Source organism: Podarcis liolepis, assembly GCF_965112155.1.
Source record: "Podarcis liolepis genome assembly, chromosome: 14".
NCBI classification, from domain to species: domain Eukaryota; kingdom Metazoa; phylum Chordata; class Lepidosauria; order Squamata; family Lacertidae; genus Podarcis; species Podarcis liolepis.
In genome coordinates, this window is record NC_139569.1 from 11,908,138 (window position 1) to 11,933,198 (window position 25,061).

At 41.2% G+C, this 25,061-nt stretch overlaps 1 protein-coding gene across 3 annotated transcripts in view; it reads right to left on the bottom strand.

Annotated features, from left to right (window-relative positions):
* Positions 1-25,061, bottom strand: part of BAIAP2L1 (BAR/IMD domain containing adaptor protein 2 like 1) — a 68,614-nt gene that overhangs the window by 35,987 nt on the left and 7,566 nt on the right. For 2 of the 3 annotated variants that reach the window (XM_083474363.1, XM_083474362.1), the window contains exons 2-3: positions 13,303-13,378; positions 7,309-7,395 (exon numbers count right to left, since the gene is read on the bottom strand). In XM_083474363.1, the coding sequence (XP_083330489.1) occupies positions 7,309-7,395; positions 13,303-13,378 (163 nt within the window). The remainder of the gene's footprint in view (positions 1-7,308; positions 7,396-13,302; positions 13,379-25,061) is intronic. The other variant, XM_083474364.1, reaches the window with a different exon arrangement.

Consider the following 25,061-nt stretch of genomic DNA (forward strand, 5'->3'; position numbering starts at 1 on the left):
GAAATATGGAGAAAGCCTTTTCCAAAGTTATTTTGAAAAGCAAATGGCCATGTTCTCCAATATAATTTCAAATATTTCTCTTTCCTGTAGTGCTGCCCCTTGATAAAGATACAGATTGTTTGTATGTGTAAATAAATCCTTGCTGCAAAATTAATTCATATGAAGAATATCAGCTGTTCCGATCATGCGAAATCTATGGACAGAGTAGAAGAAGAAGAAGAGTTTGGATTTGATATCCCGCCTTTCACTCCCCTTCAGGAGTCTCAAAGCGGCTAACATTCTCCTTTCCCTTCCTCCCCCACAACAAACACTCTGTGAGGTGAGTGGGGCTGAGAGACTTCAAAGAAGTGTGACTGGCCCAAGGTCACCCAGCAGCTGCATGTGGAGGAGCGGAGACGCGAACCCGGTTACCCAGATTACGTGACTACCGCTCTTAACCACTACACCACACTGGCTCCCACATGGATGGCCTGCATAAGTTCCATCAAAAGTATACAAACAAAGGAAAACAAAGCAAAACAACTCTGTAGACAAGTCCTGAGCAGAAAAGCTCCATGTCTTGGCAATCATGTTTTATAGACCTCAGATTTTTACTGATTAGTATAACCAGCATAATGTTGTGGCCAAAAGCATAATCTACCATCCCAAAAGACTATGAGGAACTTTATTTAAAATGCAAATGCAAACAATTATGCAACTTGGTATTAATGTACTAGAAGTGTTAGCTTTCTCACAGTACTCAGAGGACAAGCAACCAGGAAGTTTTTATCATATTTCATACCTGGAAGGGAAACAGCTCATGTTGTTTAGAAAATATTTATTCAGAGTAGGCATTCAGTGCAAATGTACTGGGACAGCAAGTTTAAGGTACTGCATTCTTACTGGATGTTGCCAACCACTTACACACAATTTTAGTTTTTCAAGAGCAGTATCACACACACCGAGTACATATGCTCAGGGCTATACATATTATTTTTCAAAATGCTACAGGATTGAAACTGAAATCTTAAGTCTGTCAACTGGTTAAACAAGAAATACTATATAAGCCACTGGGAGAATGGAGACTGGATCGTTACTTTAGGAAGAGGAAGCTTGAAATATTAATCTGTTGTGTTACATTAAAATACATCTTGTGCTATTGTTGGCTACCATATTCACCACTGCTTAATGGTTTTTGAAATATTAAGTGGTTTATAAATGCTTTTAAATAAATAAATATTAAGTGGTGAATATAGTAAGATAAGGAAGATAACCAAAGTCCACCCCTTAGGTAAGCTTCATTGTACGCATGCAATAGACTAAAGCAGGGTGTTGCTTGCTCAAATAAACTGGTCACGCCCTCAGTTATTTTCTCTATTTGAAAAAATGCTAATATTCAGTTCAGAAACCATAGTTCCATACAAAATACATTCCATTCTCCCTTTTCACTAATACTCTGTCTTAAGTTTAGCTTCCTATTTTGTAACTGAGTTTATTTAATGCTTCCCTTTCTGGGATACCCATTTTCTTTTCAGGCCTATCCTACACATCAACATTCTATGAATGCTTGACTAAATCCAGTACAAACTAGTAGTATGCTTTTTGTTTGAAGGTAAGTAATTATGTGCTGTCATCTTATAATTCAGTAATTCTCAACCTTTACTAAGTGCTCTCCACTTCTAAAAAAATTAGGTACTTCACTTGCCCACTGGGTATACCAACCTGGCATCTTATGTCTTCTCCATTTTTTTTATATCCCCTGCCTCCACAAAGCAACTCCTACATCCAACTTCCCATACCTCACCCTTTCTTCCATCTTTGCAGCTTTACTGAGATAAACTTGGGGTGCAGCAGTCAGAGACTTTAATTCCATTCTTCTCAGAAAAACCTAGGCCTTGCCTATTCATAGGCTTATTACCAAAAACATCATCAAAAACTGAGTTTGCCTCCTCACTCATGTCCCATACTCATTTGAGTGTGGAAAATGCTGCCACACCTGTTTGGTAGTACAGTATACAATTCCTATTTAACTGTGGCATGTCCCTCCTGGCACAAGTCCCCAGGACTCCAAGTCTAAACTGAACCATTAGTTGATTCAGCCTTTAATGCACCACTGGTAGACTAAGCATTGGCTATGGTCAGATGTATAGACAAGCCATAGGACACAAATGGCAGACTAGAGATTTGCTATATGACTGCAAGTAAATTGCAGTGCAGTTTCAGCTCTGAATCATCCAGTACCAAGCAGCACTCCATAGCAAATGTAACATTCACTTCAATCTTTTGACCTTTCATTTCAAGCTACCACCATCTACTGAGCTAATCACATAAAAGAAGTTTCCATTTGGATCAGCGTTTAAATGACAAACAATCAATTTAGTTTCCCATACGGTCAGGTCCAAGTTTTTCCTTCGTTTTTAAGGTTTTCAGTACACGACAATTGACCTTTGATCCCATTTGTAACAAATTCTGAGATTCCTAAGCGGACAGTGTGCACATGACACAGCTTCCATATAATTAGCAGAGAATGTTTTTTTCCATTTCTAGGGATCTCAAGGGAGGAGTTCAGCCTGGTCAGAAAGAAAACATGTACTATGAATCAAGTAGAAATTTATCCTGACTCTTCAAGTCAGGGTTTAATTCAGGGGTGTGGAACTTTTTCAGTCCAAGGGCCGCTATGCCTCATAGAAAATCTTCCAGGGGCCGCATGCCAGAAGTGGTACGGGCAAGAGGCAAAAGCAAGTACAGCATCAGGTGTGACTCAACTTCGCAGAGTAGGCTACATTCCATCCATGCAAAAGTCAGAAGATTCTACCCACCCATACCCCTCCCTATCCAGACAAAAGCACTCAGGGAGCAGGGCCAGTAAGAGATACCTGCAGGGCCACATTCAGCCCCCTGGCCTGAGGTTCCTCATACCTGGTTTAAATAAGTCCTTTAATTCAGCAAGAAAAAAGGCAGGTTTCGATCATTGATTTAAATCAAACCTCTTATGTTCGTTTACAACTAAACTTTGCTTCATTCTTACAATTAAGCCTTGCATTTCTTAGTTGCACTGTACACATTTCACATCTTTTCCCTTTTTAAATATATAGGGAATATCTTTAAAATATTCCCACATAGGGCCTTTAATTAGACCAGAATCCATAGCAGCTTGCAAGGTGAACAGAACAACCTTATCAACTCAGAAGGAAACCCTTCTGGATTTAATGTGGCGTTCTACCAAGGAAGTGGGTATAAGATTGCTGCCTAAGTAGGAGAATACAGAAAACTATGCACTGCACAATTTTGTCTTCCAATCCCGTGCTGCTTTTTTTTGCTTCCTTTGATTAACCTTTCCAAAAAAGAGAGGGGAAAACAAAAATGAGGGGCTCGTGACTGTTAGGGCAAAGCAGGGTTGATTGCTACTGGTTTGACTAGGACAGTTTATTTTGGGTAGGCGGAAGTGCAAATATTCATTTCTGAGAAATTATCATATCCGTCATTTACATAGAAAAGTCTCCCTTATTGCAGCATATCTGGCAGTGACTTAGTTTAGAGATAAAAAATAAGGCTAATACAGCCCCCAAAATTAGTAGCCTGCAAAAGAAAAGAAAAGAAATTATATGCTGGGTGCTGGCAGAGCAACGACTGAGAACCAAATTTCTATGCTGTGTGCAGAGGAATAGAGCACTCCATCCCTTTCAAGACTGTTTTAAAATAGAGATGGAAGAACCTTTCTATTTCTGGTTTGTGTCGCTGTCATATGTTTTACCCATAATTCCATTGTTTCCACATTAAGCAGTGATTAAAAAACAACAACCTCAAAACATATATCACAATATGTATTTTTACACTTTTAAATTGCAGCACAACACTCATAAAAGTGGAAAATCTGTTGGACAGCTATGGTCATTTGAGAGGTTTGGATCAGGTCATTTTCTACAGGAATTTGCAGAGGGCAAATTCTTCAAGCATCTCTACTTTAAATATTGAATCTATTCCTTGCTTTGGAAGTGCTGAATTTTGATTACTGCATCACTGGTGTTTCAAGGGCTTACTTACACATGCCTAAAAATATTACAGTGCTTTGTCCAGAGTTCTCTGACCTTTTGTATTTCTACAGTAAGCACTTTATTTGAGATGAAACTGGAGGTAGTCCAAAACCATATTTTCAACTAACATAAAAATGGTGCACAGGATCTCCTATGGGATAGTTTAAGTTCTCAGTTAGAAAATCATACATGAGCATCCAAAATATAAGTTGTATATTTTTAGGAAAGTAGTGGAGACTGGTGTGGATGAGAGCCAAACTTAGATGAAGGATAATTTATAGTGTTGTGAGCTTTTTGGGAGGGCGGGGCGGGGTGTTAGGCTGTATGCCTGAGTCCCTTCTAATTCCTCAATCCAGCAAGGGTTAAAATCTAATGTAGGATTCAGTTGTTGGAATAGCCAACAGCTTCTTGGTAACAGCCCTGAGAATAAGAAAAGAACCTTCTCTGTATGCCAGAGGGCAATGATGTGGACCCTCCTCCTTCACCTGGCTGGTAGTGAGAAGGAAAAAGCCAGAGTTGGGTGAGAGAGAGAGCTGGCCTAGGAACCGGCAGAAGCCTGAAAGGGAGAGACATGCTAGATTTTTGTTTGAACCCAAGGCTGTGGCTGTGAGAGAATCAAGATCTTCTTGAGTGCTAATGCTGTGAGCCCCGGCCCCATCGTAGTCTCAGGTGGTATATATGTGCAAATAAACAATATATCCTAAAGACACCGGTCATCTCCACTGTTCCTCATTCCAAGGAAATCAAACTCTGGGTAAGCACCTGAAACCTTTGGAATATTGCACCACTTGGGAGACTGGGGTGGCGTGCAAAAATATATATAGCCCTTGTGTAGCCCTTGTGTAGCCGTTCAACCCTCTTCCTTTATAAATAGTTGGAGTGGAAACTGGATCAGGAATATGGTATGAGTGAGGGGGGTGGGCTTTAATTCTTTAGCCCTGTGACAGTCCTATTCTAAATAGAGAGTCACATATCTGCTATTTTTAATAGGAGAAAATTCCCGTTGACATCAATGAGAGCTTTCCTTCCATTGCTGATGCGTGTGTCTCCCCCAATACCCTGCAACTCAGGTAGAAAACAGAGGGGATGAAGAATTACAGTCCTTCCCTCCTGCCAAGGTCTCATTCCACCTTGCTCCCCCAACCACTTATAGAAGTAAATAAATTATCAGCCATGCAAGGGCAGAAGGCATGAACAATACTCAGCCATGCTAGTATTATTAACTGCTCTTCAAGTGGCACATTAAAATTGTAAATGACTCGTGCTTAACATGCTATAGTTTACAGGATTTCATATGCATGGTTCCCCTCCTTTTCCAAAATACAAGTGCATAAGCAAAATAACCTTTTCGCAACATGGACAGATATACCACACCATTATCCCACCCACCTCCACAACTATGTTACTCAAAAATACGGAAATTTCTTCTGTTCATCTTTATTGGGGACAGTATGCATTTTTAAAGTGGCAGGACCTTAGCATGTTGAAGGCATGTGCAAATTTAATGTAAGGTTACAGTCCTGTGCACACTTACTTAGGAGCATATCCCACTGAACACAGTGCCATTTGTTTCACAGTACACATGCCCAGCGATGGGCCTCATGAGATTCAGTTAAAAGCTGTTCAATATTCATACTGAAGACCTTTTTTTGTACTTATTACCTACAAAAGAAGTACAATCACCAACAAAAATATAGGTAATATAGGTAGCTAGCTAGACATTACACATCTCACGTAATCATTTGTCTGAATCTTCTGGTCCCACAGTATGCCATGGAAGCAAGATTTCTATGCCCACAAACAAAGTCTTTGTGGAAAGAACAGAAGAGAAATAACTTTAGTTATTCTCCTCCTTCCCTTGTCAACCCTTCATCTACTTTTGTTGCTTTGCCAGTTGTCAAATTTAGACTGCAGGTTCCTTTTCCTGCTTATGTGGTTATGCAAAACCCCATGTATATTGATAATAAATAGTTGTCATTCATTGCATTGTTATTCTTGTAACTTAGAAAGCTTGATACATCTCAGACACATAAGTGTATTCAAGTACCTGGGTTTTTTCCCTATAGTCATATTTATCCAGGTCTTGCTAAATTAACTTGTAAAGCAAATAAGGTGACTACATTATGAATTATTTGCCTTTTACTGTTTGCTGTTCTGCCACTCCCTTTGACTGAATTCAGAATGTCAAATCACACAATGATGGCTTTCAGAAGGAAACCAAAAAAGATAAGCAATTGCAAAGGAGTCAGCATTATTCAGGAGCAAACTTTAATCTAGCCAGTTGAAGATGATATCAATATATTCTTGAACTCACCTTTGATAATCAAAGGATGGGAAGAGAATATGAGGAGTCCCTAAGCCCTGGTTTCTTTTGTAAATTAGAAAAAATCCATAGACTATACAGCTGCAATCCCCTTTTCAACAGCTCTCTGTATTCTACATGAGCTGTTGTTTTTCTCTTTTACATTAGGCAAATCTCTCCTCCTCAAATTTATTCTGTGCAAGGAATTTTGAACAGATTAGTTGGTCGACCAGGGGAAGAAAGAATATGAAGAACATGATCTTGAATTATCCCATTTAAAGAACAATCAATAGAAAAGATGGCAGGAAAGGCATGATGAAAAGCAAATGTTGTTTTTCTGCTAATTTTTCTGCCAACAAGTTGCATGATTCATTTCAAACTTCACAAGAAAGAAAATACAGGATGTACCCAATACTGCAGCACTATTTGGTCTAACTGACAAGAAGCACACATTTCAGTCTTAAAGTACATTAGAGAATTCATTGTTTGAATTACTTAGCTGAGGGAGGGATTAGACAATTTCCGAGATCTGGACATGGATCTCACATGGAGATGACTGCTCTTCTCACCCACTCAACACGTCTTCCCCAACTCTTAGACACCCCTGCACGTCTAAATGGGACACTTAAAAATGTGTGTAAAAATCAACGCACATATGCCAAAACAGTGGGGCTGGTTCCCAAGAAAAAAAATGTGGGAATCTTAGGCAGGGCATATGCACTAGGCAGCCAGGGCAGATAGGTGTGCTCCCATTCCCCTCCACCTAATGGGGCTGGATGGCCCAGGATGGTGGGAAGGGAGCACCATTCAATCCAGCCCTCACAGAATGTAGAAGGAGAACCATATATGGAATGTAAAGGCATTCACAAATACTCTCATAGGCTCAATAATCAACTGAGAACCTAGGTTTGCCCCCCCAAAAAAACTTATAAGCTCCCACATTAGTTCTGTGTATCAAGAAGAATATGCATCTGAATAATCTAGTATACTTACCCAATTCTTTAGAAACAGGTGATGCAACTGCAATGTCTCCTATCTTAGCAACACCATCATAGTAGGCTCTTCCAGCAAGAATCATACCTAAAAAGACAAAAGGAGTAAAGCAAATATATTATGAGTTGTAATCTAAATGAGCAATTTATTGATCAGCTATATATGTTGGACCAGATGACCCTCAGGATGCCTTCCAACTCTCTAATTCTATGATTCTGTGTCTTACGGTCTCATTCTCTGCCGCCCCAAGGAGGGGAAAGAGAGTGTTAATAACAGTGGTACAAAGTGTATACAGTCAACTCACAACTTGCACACATTTAACTTGCACAATTACAGCTTTATATTCTGGACGGCTGGTCAGCTGCACTCATACAAATTAAAGGCATGCAAGGCAAAAAACTTAAAAACTCTTTCCCCAAGCATGAGGAATCTGTGTTTCAAGTTGCAGCTATACTATAACAATTACAAATAAATCAATTATGAGGCTAAAGAGTCTTTCACTTTTTATATAATAGGAAGCTTGTTGTCAATAAACTCACATAGCTGCTTCAGAAGTCGGAGGAAGCCTTTGAATAGTAAAATATCTTCAGTTATGTGTAAGAACTGAACAGGGGTGAGCAAAGAGGGCGGCCTGCACCTGGCTGCACCTCAAATATGTCAGGGGCAGGCAGGGCAGAGCCCCCCTGCCACTGCCCCCGATTGGCCTGACAGGCAAGGCCCACACCAAATGGAGGGTGCAGCGCGGCCAGAGGCTACACTGTCTAGAGTTCAGTGGCAGAAGGAAAGTGGGACATAAATGTAAGAAAATAACTAAATAAATAATTTCACTTATGAATCACCTCCCATCACAAAGTGATTTACAAAAACATATATGAAGCAGCTAAATACATAAAAACAATAAAAAACACAAGTATGTATTACTTTTCCAAAGACAGAGTTCATACATCTTCAAATGCATGTGCCTTGGATCACCCTTATCTTGAAAAAGTAACATGAGGCAACTACCTATTTTGTTCCTTGCAAAGTAACTTGCTACATCTTGCAGTTGCTCTTCATGCTCATGATACATGTATCTGTTCCAAGTGCTCTGAAGATCTGGGAAACCAGATTTTCATATATATAAAGCTACTTTAACATGTGTAATCGCCTTCTGACTGCTGGCTGCTCTCTAGCATGAATGTTGCTTCTGTGACCCATCCGGCAGAACAGGCCTTGTTATTCAAATTATAGATATATAAATAACATGAAAATCATTAGCAGAGAATAATCAAGCCCATGATACCTGTTGTATGCTATTGTTTCATTTAGGAAAGATGAACTAATTTGGTGGACCACATTGTTATGGAAGTAAAAAATGAATTTGCCTTCCTCTCCCTGCCTGGTTCTATGAGAACAGGAAGTTTCTGAACTAGGAGAGTTTCTCCTTTTAAATCATGAAAGTACTGGTTGCATAACAAATACTATTATATAAACTGGTGCTTGTTCTACACCAGTGATCTTTGTAATGAAGGGAATGCAAAGAAGGAAATGTTACAAATGTTAACTGGTTCATTAAGATGATTACCGTATTTTTCGCCCCATAAGACGCACTTTTTCCCCTCCAAAAATGAAGAGGAAATCGGGGTGCGTCTTATGGGGCGAATGCCTGCAAGCCTCGCGCGCCCGGCAGGAGGTCCCACCGGGTGCGCGAGGCTTGGGGCGGCAGCCTGTCGCCCGAAGCACGGGGAGCCCTCGGGAGGGCTCCCCCTGCTTCGGGTGAGTGTCTGCAAGCCTCGCGCACCCGGCAGGAGGTCCCACCGGGTGCGCGAGGCTTGGGGCGGCAGCGGACTGCTTTCGCGCACCTAGAAGCTTGGGGCGCGCTGAGCTCAGCACGCCCCAAGCTTCTAGGCGCGCGCAAGCAGTCCGCTGCCGCCCCAAGCCTGGCGCACCCGGTGGGACCTCCTGCCGGGTGCGCGAGGCTTAGGGCGGCAGCGGACTGCTTTCGCGCACCTAGAAGCTTGGGGCGCGCTGAGCTCAGCACGCCCCAAGCTCCTGGTATAGCGCAGTGATCCGCTAGCCCTGGGAGAGCCCCGCGGCTCTCCCAGGGCTAGTGGACTGCTTGCCGGCACGCAGAAGCTTGGGGCGCGCTGACCTCAGCTTGCCCCAAGCTTCTGGATTAGCACAGGGGTCCGCTAGACCTGGGAGAGGCGCCCGGCTCTCCCACGCTAGCGGAGACCTTGCCGGCACGCAGAAGCTTGGGGCGCGCTGAGCTCCGCACGCCCCAAGCTCCTGGTGTAGCGCAGCGCACCTGGGGGGGAAATAAAATGTTTTTCCTTTATTTCCCCCCCAAAAATCTAGGTGCGTCTTAAGGGCCGGTGCGTCTTATGGGGCGAAAAATACGGTGTATATATTTTGTTAATGAGCTTGGATAAGTTATTTCAGACAATTTTAAGAGGGAATCACTTTAAGGTGCTGCACAGTATAAGTTCAAGCAAAGTGGCATTGGGGGAGGAGAAAAAGAACAAATCAGAGACAAGCAATGTAGCAAGCTTTAGAAGGAAGATTATTATAAAAGGCAACAAGATTAAGCCTACAAACCTGTAATTACTACAGCTCTTAAGTGCCATTGGTAATGTCACTCCTTGTTTTATTAACAACCACCTTAGAATATAAGTAGCTTTGTACCAAGTCAAGAAAAGCCACCACTGTCATTTTCATGTCTCTTATTTCATGGTAATATGTTTCTGAACAATGTTTGTCATGAAGTCACTGATATGCACTGAAACAATCCAGACGAGATCCAGTCTATACCAACACAATAGCTTTGAACTCTGTTTACAGGTTCAGCAAACCAGCCTCAGTGAGAGGATCAAATGCTTGCCACTACTATTGAGTCAGAAAATCTAAATTCAATTTTGCTTTAAGGAAACCAGTATAGAAAATAGCCTATGACCCAGGCAAAATGGAAAAAAATCAGTATGTTCTAAAAAGCTTAAGGCTGTATGTATGATTACCTATAAGTTCCACTGATCACAGTGGAACTTACTTCTGAGTCACCATATCTAGGAACGTATGCATATCTTAGATGCCTTCTAATTAGCTTGCTTGGGGGCATGTAGATTTTGCAGTGCTTTGAGGGGATACACCTTCAAAGTCTGAACAAGTAAGCAAGAAGCTAGTGTCTGGTTCATGTGACCAAATATCGGCCCTCAGATTGTAGTAATGTCATGGAAATCCAAGGTATGCTCATGGTCTCATGGTGAAATGTTGGGTTTTCCTTTATGCTGAAAGAAAGCACAAGGAAAGGTGGCACATGGAAAAGTATTACTCATCTCAAATGATGAACAGTGGGTGGGTAGCAGAGCAAACAGTGGTTTCACTTAGTCAGCTGTAATGTGTACTGAGAAAATTGTACACAGTGGGTTGTATCCAATGCTAGTCCTACTCACAAGTAAACCCATTGAAATGAATGGGCATGACTATCTTAGTTTCATTAATTTCAATGGGTCATCTCTGAGTAAAACTTAGCTGGATGCAATGCATTGGATCTATTCTGAGTAAAGTTTAGTTAGATACAATCCTGAGGTTTAGACCACAGCGCCACCCATGTCCCCTCACTCCATGAACCCACGTTTGCTAATGCACATGAAGCCATTATTTGGCTTAGAGCTATGCAGACTTAGTGCTACACACAAACCAGTTAAAGTATGGATGACTATGCTAAACTTACAGAGGGCATCTCATACTAAGCAACCCATTAAAGGACAGCACAAAAATGGTCCATACCATGTTTACTGAAAAGATTTTAAAGATGTCTCTCAGTATAGTTTTGTCATTTTTAAAGAGCATAGCTTTCATTTAAAAAACAAACACAACAATTTGAAGCTAATGGAATATAAATGGACATTTCTCAGACAAACAGGGTTCTCTCCTCTGTTTCCATCATGTTTTAATTTATTAGTTTCCAAAAAGCAGTTTTAGCAGAAAAATATGTTCCACAGGCTTACTGGAAGAAAGCCACATGTATTACTTCTGACAAGTCTTCTCAACACTCTGGATTGTAACCATGGGAAAAGAAATGTGATCCAAGGTCACAGATACACCAAACAAGGAAATCATCTCTAAGGAGGAACATCCCCTTGAGATGGTGCCAAATTGATTTGCATAAATGAAGCGGAAATATGGTACTGAGGCAAGTCAAAGGGAAGTGAATGGCTTAATCAAAGTTATCACTCTAGCACCAGTCCTACTGAAGTGTAGTTTGTGTTAGTTGTGGTATGAGTCTAAGACCTTCTGATAAAATCTCCAATGCACCATTTCATCTTCCAAAAATATTTCATATTTAGTTTCACTAAAATCAGCACTGATACATCCCAACACTTGCTGCACCAGCAAACCACTCTTGAGAATGGGTTTATCCAGGCTTGTAAATAAGGGCATACTTTAATAATCCATCAAGTATTTAAGTAGCTGCCTGCACATACTTATATTATTTATTTTAAATAAAAAAATACTAAGGAACTAGGTTTTGCAAAGCTTTCAGGCCTAGTCACCTAGAGAAAGTTATCACAGGTGAGTCATTGAGCGTTTACTTACAAACCTGATTTAGCTTCTACAGCATCCTAAAGTTGTTTATCAGCATGGCAGGATGCTATTGTGGCACTATAGGCTAATATGTCAGGGCAAAGGTTATGGTAAAAAAAGGTAGTGCAGATGAAGAAGTACCTGCAAGGACTGCAAAGCTTAATCCCCAAATCTCAACCGGACTCAGTTTAAAACAAAAACAATTCACATGCAGATAAATATTGTGCAATACTTAGTCAGAAAAAGTACTCAGAAGATTATTATCTTTAAGAGCTCTTTAAAACATGTACAAGATCGCCATTCTAAATAAGAGTCACAGAAACAAGGTCCTTCTGACCTAAACTCCTATGGAACGCAAGGTTATTAGGATCAATGCTATAATATTTTTCATACCATAAAACAAAATGGAAAATTGTGGAAGATTTAGACTTTCTTTCCTTGATTGTTCTTGCCTAATCTGATCTTCACTTTAAATGTGTTATCACCACCATTACATACTTTGGGAGGAAAACTGGGAAGGAGAAATCCTTGGGTGAAATAATGTTAATTCCCAGTCACCATCAGTCAAAGGCTCACTTCAGTCTGATTTTCTGTCAGACCCATGGGTTAGAAATTCCTGGGTTAGAAATTCATCAGCCAGGGAACTGTTCCAACTTAAGCTATGACCTGAGATACTGTTATGATGAAAGTGCTGATCTTAGCAGAGACAAGGCCTTGTGGATGACTCAGAATAAATGCTATAAGAAAACAGTTCTCTGAAGTTGTTTCAGTAAAAGTCAGCCTTAGACTGAACCTCCTATATGAGCACCATTCTGTCCCAATTGCAAGTTCCACCTTTCCTGAAAGATGCCTTCACTCAGCCTGTTCCAGCAAGTCTTCTACTCTGACAAAGTGGAGGAAAATGCTGATTGTATCAGGGCTTCTGTGACGAGGTCCTCTGAGTCAGAGGATAGCAATATGGCATCCTGAGGCTGAAGGGCCACTAACACCATGTGCTCATCTTGTGGATGTGCTTCTGGTCATGTGTGCAAGTCCCCTTCAGGCTTCCATCTGCTTGATCCAATCCCAGGTTCATGACAGATACTTAGGGAAATGAGATGAAGGGTCAGGACAGACAGTGAAAAACAAAATCAGAATGTTTTTCTCTTACCTAAATAATTGGGATAAACTAGGCAGGAAGTTTTGATTTACAACAACCCAAAAACAGTAAATGGTGTGCTTAGCCCCTTTGAAATTAGTGGGTTTGAGCTCTTTTAAGACTACACAGGATTATAGCCTTGATCTTGCTTTCTTGCAAGTAATCTGTGTAAGGGCTAATAACTTTTGGAGAGGACTTTGTTGTGAGACATTCATTAGACTTTAATACTGTAGAATTAAAACACCGGATATTATGTTAAATTAGTGCATTGATTTAAAAGTCAGGAGGCTTACCATTAACAGCTTTTTCATAGTTTTTCCCCAGGTTTATTAAATTCCGCAGCCCTGGATTGAACTGTTCCATAACATTCTGGTGAACAACAACAAAATCAGAGATATCATTAAACTGGCATAAAAATGTAGTTTAAAGTGTCTAGAACATTTTTAAGCAATGCATGTCACTTAAATTGAGTCACATTTCTAGCTCAACTGCATGGAAATCATTTTAAAATATACACTGCTTTTCCATCTACAGGCCTTTGAAGTGGCCTGACATTTTTATTTATTTAACAAAATGTATATCCTGCTTGGTTACAATAAATTTCTAAGCAATTTACAATAAGGACTTCAGATTGGGGGGGGGGACTGCTTCACCCCTTGAACATGTGTTTCAGTATGTCTGAGAGAAGGTCTGACCTAAGATCAGAGCAGTGCAATGTTCACTGATTCTGCAAGGCTTCACATATTTATAAGCCAAAATGAAAGCATCATTTCCTCAAATATCTTCTTACAAGAAAAACAATGACAGAAGTAACAAACACCCATAAACAAATAGGGGACATATATCTTATACCCACATTCCCGATTATTTGTGTTGATATTTGTGCCTCATTTCTTCTGGCCTCTGCAAGTTTGATGCTAGAACTCTGGTGCCAGTACCTAGAGTAAAAACCTATTTCAAGTTTTCATGGTTTTTGAAACCAATGTTGCAAGACAGAAAATGGGACTGATCACAAACGGAATTAAACTGTGGTCTACCATGATATGTTTGATCACAAAAATCCAACCTTCCAGGCATCAGCAAATGAAACCAAAGCCAGTTTCTGTAAACCACACTTTTCAGAAGTGACCAGTGACCTGCAATGAGCAAATAAAGAAAAATAAAGGAAGCCAGTGCTGTTTCTTATCTGAAACAAAGATCTAACAGACCTTGTCTCAAGCATGTTGTAGGGTGTTGTGGCCAGGTCTGTGCAGTGTACAGTGTACTCAATAGCACCATCATCTTAATGATGAATTTTCTCATGAAAACTATATAACACCAGGTATTTCATACTTCCCACCCTCTCTGGAGCTCTGAGATGTTGACCTTAACCTTGATCACCTGAGTAAAAGCCAAATTGATTTTCAATGCTGAGTTTTGGCTTATGTAGTGAAAATACACTGAAGCTGTTAAGTGTCACCCAATGTCATTTATTTTACAGTGGTGCCCCGCAAGACGAATGCCTCGCAAGATGGAAAACCCGCTAGACGAAAGGGTTTTCCGTTTTTGAGCTGCTTCGCAAGACGAATTTCCCTATGGGCTTGCTTCGCAAGACGAAAACGTCTTGCGAGTGTTCCGATTTCCCCCCGCTTCCCCCCCTTTTCTAAACCGCTAAGCCGCTAACAGCCTTTTAGCTGCTAAGCCGCTAAGCCTTTAATAGCCGCTAATCCACTAAACCACTAATAGCGCTAATCCGCTAAGCCGCTAATAGGGTTGCTTCGCAAGACGAAAAAACCGCTAGACGAAGAGACTCACGGAACGGATTATTTTCATCTTGCGAGGCACCACTGTATTTTAATAAGATAGTAAGTACAGTGGTACCTCAGGTTAAGAACTTAATTCATTCTGGAGTTTTGTTCTTAACCTGAAACTGTTCTTAACCTGAAGCACCATTTTAGCTAATGGGGCCTCCTGCTGCCGCTGCACGATTTCTGTTCTCATCCTGAAGCAAAGTTCTTAACCTGAGGCACTATTTCTGGGTTAGCGGAGTCTGTAACCTGAAGCGTATGTAACCTGAAGCATATGTAACCCGAGGTACCACTGTACATGTTTCATTGGTGCAAAAGGCATTCTGTTCCTAAGAAGGAAAATCTATCCTATTTTGACCATACAATTTCCTAATATACTATGCATGGAAAAGATTTCTCTTCCTGAACTAAAAAGCTTACACAGAGAAATTGAAACCCTTAATAACACCAAAATAAGGTTTAAAAAACAGCATCTGAAAAGCCAGCTCAATCTTATGCAAGGGGTATGCAGTGGTAGAATGTAACTTGGCTTTCCCCTCTAACAGCCAACCTCGCTATGCAATATCTTTCCTCAGACTGAAAAGCAGTTTGCCTTGCAGGATGGGGGCAGGACTGCTCTGAGAAAAGTACAGCTTACAGAAATAGTTTCACAGTTCTTTGGATCCTGACCAGAATTTTGAAGTATTCTTTTTATCTACTCAGTCTTTGACTGAAACAATTCACTTCTTCCAAATATGAAATATTTGTGTTCTGAAAAACTAACCATTGTATCAGACTGGAACACTGGGATAAAGTCTAAAGCACTCACTTTAGAAAGAATGAATGAAGGCAACAGTAGATTTCAAATACTATTTTTGTGTGTGTGTGATTTTATGGCCCTAATGAAATATTAATAACATTAACTGGACCCAACTTACTTGAATCCAACTTTTAAATTCAAATATTAAACTTGCCCAAGTTATGGAAAAGGCTGTTATTAAAAGTTCATGTTCTAAACATACTGTATTTTTCGCCCTATAGGACGCACTTTTCCCCCTCCAAAAATGAAGGGGAAATGTGTGTGCGTCCTATGGGGCGAATACAGGCTTTCGCTGAAGCCTGGAGAGCGAGAGGGGTCGGTGCGCACCGACCCCTCTTGCTCTCCAGGCTTCAGGAGAGCCCCGTCGCCAGCCCTGCAAACTCGGGGGACAGCGGGAGGCGCAGTCCGCCTTTCCCGCTGTCCCCCCGACTTGGCTAGAAGGCTGGCGGGGGGGAGAAGCCTGCTCCTCCCCGTCGCCAACCCCGCAAACTTGGGGGACAGCGGGAGAGGCGCAGCGCACCTTTCCCGCTGTCCCCCGACTTGGCTAGAAGGCTGGCGGGGGGGAGAAGCCTGCTCCTCCCCGTCGCCAGCCCCGCAAACTCGGGGGACAGCAGGAGAGGTGCAGCGCGCCTTTCCCGCTGTCCCCTGACTTGGCTAGAAGGCTGGCGGAGGGCTTTCCCCTCCTCCAGCCCCGCAAGCTCCCAGAGCGATGCCAAAGCTGCACGCAGCTTCCACATGGCTCTGGGTCCCGTTCTGGGGGCTGGGGGAGGGGGAAGCTCCGCATTCCCCTCCTCCAGCCCCGCAAGCTCCCAGAGCGATGCCAAAGCTGCCAAAGCCCGAGCTTCCCCAGCCCCGCACCTGGGGGGGGGGATAATTTTTTTCCCTTTATTCCCCCCCCCCAAATCTAGGTGCGTCCTATGGGCCGGTGCGTCCTATAGGGCGAAAAATACGGTAGCTTTTCTTCACCTATGTCAAAGGCCAAAAATCTGAAACTAATTAGGCAGGAGAAACATTAACAATGGCAATATACTATTGTTGTTGTTGTTTAGTCGTTTAGTTGTGTCCAACTCTTCGTGACCCCATGGACCAGAGCACGCCAGGCACTCCTGTCTTCCACTTCCTCCAGCAGTTTGGTCAAATTAGGCAGGAGAAACATTAACAATGGCAATATACTATAGGTTGTTCCTATTATCTGAACAATTGATAAAAACATTAAAAATGAGACCATCAAGGCTGTGAGTCCTGGAAGACCTGCTCCTTTTCCATCTACCCTGGGAGGACAGGACCATGATGACTTCAGCTGAAGCTGCTGGACAGACTTTGGAGCTGGGCTATTGTTTAGGGGGTCTTGGCGTCAGGGGCGTAGAAAGGGGTGGTGGTGGGTGCAGTCCACCCCGTGTGTCATCTCTGAGGGGGGTGACAAAATCCCCCTGGGCGGGGATTGCTGCGCTGATCGCTCCCCTGGGTGGGGATCGCTGCCCCGCCTGCCTCCATGGGCGGCTCACCTCACCTCTGGGTGCACAGCATGTGTGCCACTCCGGGTGCCTGAGTGGCTAGCTATGCCACTGCTTGGGGCGGTGGGACAGAGTTGTTGTTGTTATTGATATTATTTTTCTGTATCTTTATTTTACATCTTATTATGATTTGTGTGGAAATTGTTTCAATTTGGTCATGTACTATTTGATATTTTATTTATTGTTTATGACTGCTTTTGTTGTTTATAATTATGTATTTTTTTCCTGTAGTAAGCCGCCTTGAGCATGGTTTTAACTATGGGAAAAATAAAATTATGTATGCATGTTTAAAAATACCCAATGACAATACACATAGAATGATATAAAATAAATGTATTTAGTTAGATTACCTGAGCAGTTCACATCACAATAGGTAAAACCTATTTACAGTAAGTGCAGGTTGTAAACTGACCTTTTGTCTACATTTGAAATAGTTAACTATTCTGGGAATACTGCTTCATACCACACACGCCTTGTTGATACAAGATAATAATGTCCAGACAATGCCTTTGCCCTGTCATAGCTCTCCCTCACTACATAATAGTTTACAACCTTAAGTCTGTCAGAGGGAAAGAACAGCTGAGGTTTTCCAGTATCTCACAGCTATCTTGCAGTGCACTTGATCTTTCCCTTCAACTTTTCTTCATGGTCACACAAACATTTGGATGTATTATTTTAGGAATCAGGACTTTGATCATCACATTAAAAACAAAATGACTCAAAACTGCTTTCTTCTATATACCTTCTCCATAGAATACAGTAAGAACCTCAGAATCAGTACATACTGTACATTTACTGTCATATGAGCTCAGATCTTTATGTAAGGTGACCAATATTTGGAAAATAATGAATACAAGTGGTACCTCTGGATGCAAACGGGATCCGTTCCAGAGCCCTGTTCGCATCCTGAAGTGAACGCAACCCGCATCTGCGTGTGTCATGATTCGCCGCTTCCGCGCATGACGTCATTTTGAGCGTCTGTGAATGCGCGAGCGCTGAAACCTGGAAGTAACACGTTCCGTTACTTCCGGGTCGCAGCAGAGCGCAACCTGAAAACGCTCAACCTGAAGCTACTTCAACCTGAGGTATTACTGTATGTACTTGAACTGGAATAATATTTTTTTTTATTCCTTTCTTATGGTCCCTCCCACATAACTCTACGAGATGGAATAGTGTTTTTGTTATAGCATATTGTTATTATTTATATTTGTAAGGTGCTCTGGGAGCCTCTTTCTTACTAAAGAGCAGGGCAATAACTATTTAAATGATCGTTATACAGACGTGAACTGAGATCAAATGCATCTCACTCCCACAGGAGGCAGTGATGACCACCAACCTGGATAGCTTCCAATGGTTGTAGGCATTGATACTTCAGAATACCAGTTGCCAGAAGCCATGGGAGGAGGAGAGAGCTCTTGTGCTTGGGTGCTGCTGGCAGATTTCCCACAGGCATCTGGCTGACCACTGTGAGAACAGGATATTTGTCTAGATGAGCATTTGGACTGATCTAGCAGGTCCTTCTTATGTTCTTAAATGATTGGCTGGAACATCAACTGACCAACTAACACAAATGGCACAGGAATTCATCCAAGAACTCTGAATGCTAAAATCCATGTGCGATATTCTACTAAGTTTTACTCAAAGTACATCTATTGAAATTAATAGACTTAACTTAATCGTGTTCATTCATTTCAGTGGGCCTACTCTGAGTAAATTCGGCTGACTCCATGTATTAAATGTTGCAGTAGAACTTCTAATAAAAATACCCACAATCTGTAATTTAATTCCATACAACACAGCCAACCTCGTTTGTACCTGGGAGACCTGACTATGTGATGGTGAGGACTAAATTTGACTGGGACTAACATTAAACTAGGAATGATGATTGTGAAAATTGCCTACCTCAATAGGTTTTATCTTTTGCAGGTACCTACTTTTGAATGCATCAAGTTCTGAGGCCAGCATAATAATAATCAGTCAATTTATGCCAAATCTGATGCATCATGACACTGATCTTATCTGAGTAACTATGCAGTGGTGGCAGAAGTAGCAGTTCTAGGTGGTGAATGATCTTCCCTGTTGGGTTTCAGTGCCTGTCTAGGAAGGCTTACACTGCCAAAAACAAAGTAACCTTTTCACTGAAAATAGCTTGAAATTGTTTTACACTACTTTCTACTTATGAAGATGTGCTTTTCCTTTGCTTGAATAATTTTGTGTTTTCTTTTGCTTGGACAATTTCTATAAATTTAGGTTATATTGTTGCATAAATTGAAATGAGTTGCATCTCTTTTAAATTGTTTAAGTTGGCTAGATGCACGTGATAGAAATACAATACATAAAGCTCATCACACACGCTTTCCAACTGATTGTTTATCATAGCTCACATTAGAAAAGAGTTTCCCCCTTATGACTCACTGGGTTTTTAGAATGTATGTGGTTGGAAGACTCTGGTTGTATTACCCTTGACTGGGATATATCTTCTGATACCTTTTTTTATACGTTATCAGTATGCTGAACTCTTACCTACAACAATTGATTTTCTGATAATTTAAATAAATTTACCGTACTGCTGTCAACTACTGTTCTAAGTTTCTTGTCCTGACCCACTTCTTCAACAGATCCCAAACATCTTTCAGATATACACCCATGGGCATCTTCAACTAATCTAATTTGCTGCAATTTGTTCTGCTGTGTTATTTAAAGATTTCCTGTGGGGAAAGGCAAAATAAGTAGAGACAATATTTGTCTCTAGAATGTTCCACATTTACTTATCTTCGCTATGTAGTGATTTTGAATGGTCACATACTTCTGACCTTCCGCCTTTCATGTTGATTCTTTAGCCAGCATTGGTTTTCCGTGATTACGGTGCTTTAATAGCATCTCAGTCATTTATAACAAGCGCAGACAAGTTAGGATGGTGAAATGCTATGGTGCTCAGTTTGAAAAGCAACAGAAGTATAATCCAATCCTCCTCTTCTGGAGGAATGTTTAGATATAAGTTTTATCTCTGTGACTAAGGTGAATCAAAGGTGTCAAATCACTTTGTGCAATTTCTTTTATTACCAGATCAGTGCTTCATCCCAGATAGTTCTAAGAACTCACTAGGCCACTGTTTGTTACAGTGTTAGAATGCATGGCATGTAAGAAATATTATTTTTAGACTGTTTTCTTTAAAAATAATTCTTATGTGACTCACACCATGAAGTTTGAACAACAATCCAATGCAGATATTTACCATCATTTATTTATATAGCACCCACTCGTATAAAATATCAAGGTGGTGTACATTTTTTTTGTTGGCATCTGTCTGTCTCAAGAGACAATGGAGTGCACTTTCTGGGGTGAAGCCAAATTGCTGAGGAATTACAGCATGCACAGAGACTGGTAACATGCAACTGCTGCCTCCCGCACTGTTTTTGCTGTGTTAGCTGCACCAAAGTGGCCTCACTAGTGCAAGCCTGGGCAGTGTGTATGGAGGTCCTGGGCTGCCCAGATGACAAGACTCCCCTCTCGGCCTCACTGATGTGGTCCAAAGGAAAGCAGAGCAATACCTTTGGCATCAGATTGGCTGCAGACATTGCCAGAAGGAGATGTACAAGATACCATCCAACCACATTAGGGACTCCAGATTTGTGTACAGCTTACTACTTAGTCTTTTCTTCTCCTGAAGATGTCCTGCAAGGCTGTAGATATGGATTTTTCCTCAGGGTTTACTCCCAAAGCCTTTCTCACAAATGCGCATAGCCACAAGGCAGCAAAGGTTTAAGATTATTTTCTTTCTCCTAGATGGGCTGCCTTCCCAGGTTGACGAGCCCCATCTACCCCTCACTTGCCTCTACAGCACATGTAGTAACCCCCTTCATTACCTTCAGACCCACTATTGGTCTCATCTGCTCAACCCACCAGAGCTTGTCTTCATATGCAGGGGAGGTCCCTAACTCACCAAGAGTTTGAGACCCATCAGCTACACCTCACCTGGTTTAACCAGCCAGTTGAAGCCATTTCCCGGGCTGTGGCCACTGTCACATGCTGACACAGGGGAGAGTTGAGTGCAGGATGGAAAGAGAAGGAAGTGTCCCTCACCAGAAGTACTACCTCTCCCTTAACACCCCTAACAACAATATAGCCAAACATAAGATACCATAAAGCAATACAAAATAATCATAAGAATGAATGATTTATCTTATATAACATTATGCTGCTTTTCCGCAACCCTTTTCCTGAAACAGATCCCCTACCCATATATATAATTTCATGTTATGCAATTTGTCTGTATTAACTTTAGCTGAGGCTTACCCTAGCAAGTGTACACCACAGTTAACACTGGTGCTGACAAACTGGTTAACAGCAATTGGGAATACTGTATTTACATTAGGCAAAAGAAAGACCACAAAGAGGGAGGGAGGAGTGAGCTGGTGAGCAAGCGTTCCCCAGGCTTGCTCCCAACTTGCTAACCACAGTTAGCAGGAAGTCAACATTATGCCTGCACCAGCCCAATACGAATATTATTAGAATATTTTCCATCAGTTGGAAGTTGCATTGCCAAGATTTCAGATTAATAACTGCTTTTTATAGCCTTCTGCAGAATAAATACTCCCAGACAGCACCAAAAGAAAAACACTCAGTGCATTCCTTTTTAAAACAATCACATCATTTCAGATTTCCTTCCTTAAATTGAAAGAACTGAAACAACAGCAAACAAACATTTGTGATCGCTCACTGATCTGTTTAAAAAGGTAACTGATATCTTACACAATAGCAACACAATCAATAAGGAAGCTAAATACAGTAGATGTTTTTAAGAAACTAGAGACATAAATAAGTAGAGACATGGTCATATAGATTTAATGGCTCAAGCCATACTGTATGTTGAACCAAGCCTTGGTTTTTGACATTGTGAGAATAGTGCTGGGGTTGTGCGTATTCTGTTCCACCTATGTCCTCCCTCATGCACCATGAGCGCCTCTCTCCCTAATTTGTAGCAAACCACAGCACTGTTTGACTCAAACAAGCAAACTACAGTTTTTGCTTGCCTTATAAGCCACGATTGAAAGCTGGAGTCTGATGCGGTGTAATTACAGTATTAGAATGTTGGGCAATGGGAAGATGTAGATTCAAATCCCCACTTAAGCATAATGCTTAAATGGTGCTTGGGATAGTTATCCCCTCTCAGCCAAATATATTTCACAGGGCTGTTGTCAGGGTACACTGGGGTGAAGAAATGACAATGGATACTGCATTTGTAAAGAGTGAAATAAAAATGTAATAAATAAGACCCTCATCTACTATATATTTTGGAAAGTGCTTTGCCTGCCTGTCAGTCTGTTCTGTATAGGTTTGGCTGCCTCTTGAGATCATAGAATTGTAGAATTGAAAGGAACCATGAGGGTCATCTAGTCCAACCCCTGCACTGCACAAAGCAACAGAGTCAAACTTGGTACAAGGTTTCCTGAGGCGAAGATCTTAATATTTGGGTGTCAGCTGCCACTTTGAACCAAGAAGACAGGCCAAAACATGACTTTGAAATGACTGCATCTATTATTTGGCATAGGTTTGGCCACCGCTTGAGATACGGTCACCAACCTTGCTAGGAGGCTTCCTGAAGTGTGACTGGCAGTCTTGGTTGACATTTGGAAATGTGAAGCTAGCATGACTTCACACTTTTTGGGCATAGGTTTGGCCACCTCTAAAGATATTGCTTCAAAACTCAGCATGAGGCCTCTCGAGGTGAGAATGACAGACTTGGTCATTGTTTGGTTGCTGGGTGCCATTTTGTTGGCAGACCAAAATGAAACTTTGGTGTGACTTCACCTGATTTTGGGAGTGATGGGTCCAAACTCACAAATTACATTATGCATTTTAAAAATCACAGTATTTTTTAGTTTCTAAAAATTCCTGGGCAGCACTGGACATTCTCCACTACTGTAGTCTTTTTAAGACTAAGAGTAAGACTCATGGCAGACACAAGAGAACCACTTGAAAAGATTTATCTTATCAAGCACCTTGTACTCCTAATCAGAAGCACAAGTAGCAAGTACTGTGCAAAAACCAGGCTGATAGAAACCGACCTTGTGCTTTCATTCCTGCTGTGGATTTTATATACACACATGTGAAAAGAATGTCAAAGTGTAGTTATATGCTAGATACGCTATCCTCTATAAGTACTACAAAAACGTTTTCACTTTCCAATCAAATGAAAGCTTTTGTAATTTCCTATACATGTTCAGCTTTGCTCTTATGCAGGACACACCTTCCAAGAACACAAAAGCTCAGCATGTATTGACACAGATCAACAATGCATAAAGACCCAGCAGTTTACAAAGTTGAGGCTTATATCCTGCCGATATAGTCAGATCCTCAAGCTAACAATGACACCTTAAACAAACTTGCCAATCATTGGTCTGCAAAGAAATTCACAGCAATGTCATTAGGTATTTTTTTATATAAAAGGTATTTAATCATATGAAATCTCCATCTTGGTAATATCATAATATCCAACTAGCAGTCAAACCATAAACATATGTGGTGGAGTATCTGCCTGAAGAAGCTGCATACAATTATGCTTTATCATTCCTTTATGCTGATGTACTTCAATATACACCATTTAAACACTTATTTGCTGACATGGCTAACTATATGATTACCAGAAAGCAGCATTCATGGATCACTTGCATTACTATAGCCCTAAATGGGGGTGTGGAATGACAATGGCCCATAACTGTTCCAGAAGAGACACTAGTTGTATGTGGTACATCATCCATGGGAAAAATATACATTCTACAACACATGCAAGCTGTAATACCATGTATGTTAACTGTATGTGGTTTACCTGGTACATTAATATAAGCCCATATACAAAATTATGTTAATAACTAACTTATAAAGCTAGCTTTGAAAACTAGCTTTAAATATCATTTTCAAGTTGTTGTTTTTCCTGCATAAATTTGTGTCTTATTCTTATAATAATGGAATCACTTGAAAATACCTGGGGTGTTCATTTCATAATATTTTAAAAACGTGCCCATGACACCTCAAGAAACTCTGCTGGTAGGATTTAAACTCTTCCATCGGGTGTTCTGAGCTTTGTGTAAAGTATATTTAAGGGTGTTATGCAATTTGTATAAATATATTTTGATGGGAATCCAATAAATGGATACCACGTTAGCCAAACAGGCCGTGTGCTGTATGTGGAAAAGGAATCATGAGGTCTAGAACAAACATAGCTTACTTTCTTTTAGAGTTATTCCAAATCCATTTTATACCTGGGATTTAAGGGGCTTATTTATTGATTTTGCAAGCCACATGATTAGCGCCCCGAACAAATGCAAGAGTGTATAGCTCCATCTTTGCTCTGACCTATGCCTCACCCACAACAGCTGCTTCCATCCGGCACCCCCCATACTAATGGAAAATAACTTGTCCAAGGTAAGATAGTAAGTCTTCTGCAGAAAATAATTCAATGCTGTTTTTGTCCATGACTTATTATCAGGTCCAGCTCAAGGACTGGAGTGCAGATTGCCCCTCTTAACCCCAACTGCCCCTCAGTGCACACTGCCATCACCCCACTGGTAGCACTGCCAGCATACACAGCACCAGAACACTGTACCCATTACAGCACAGTCTCCAGGGATGCCTGCCTGCAAGTGTAAGGCTGGCACTGCGGGCACAGGAAAGGCATCAGTTCTAGCAGGTGCTGTTGACAAGACTCATGAACCTTGGCAAGTTTCACCAGTATGCTAATTTCCTTATATAATCTGGGAGCTAAAGTGAAGACAAGGGCTATGTCTTTCTAGTAATGAGAATATTAAATGCCAATTCCACTGGAAATGTCAATACCAAAATGGCCTCTTGGTATGATGATGCCAAAACAGGCATTTCAAGAAATAGTTGGGTAATAGTAATTTGAGGGGGGAAACCTATGTTATCATGTTCTGTCATGTCCTCCCTTATGA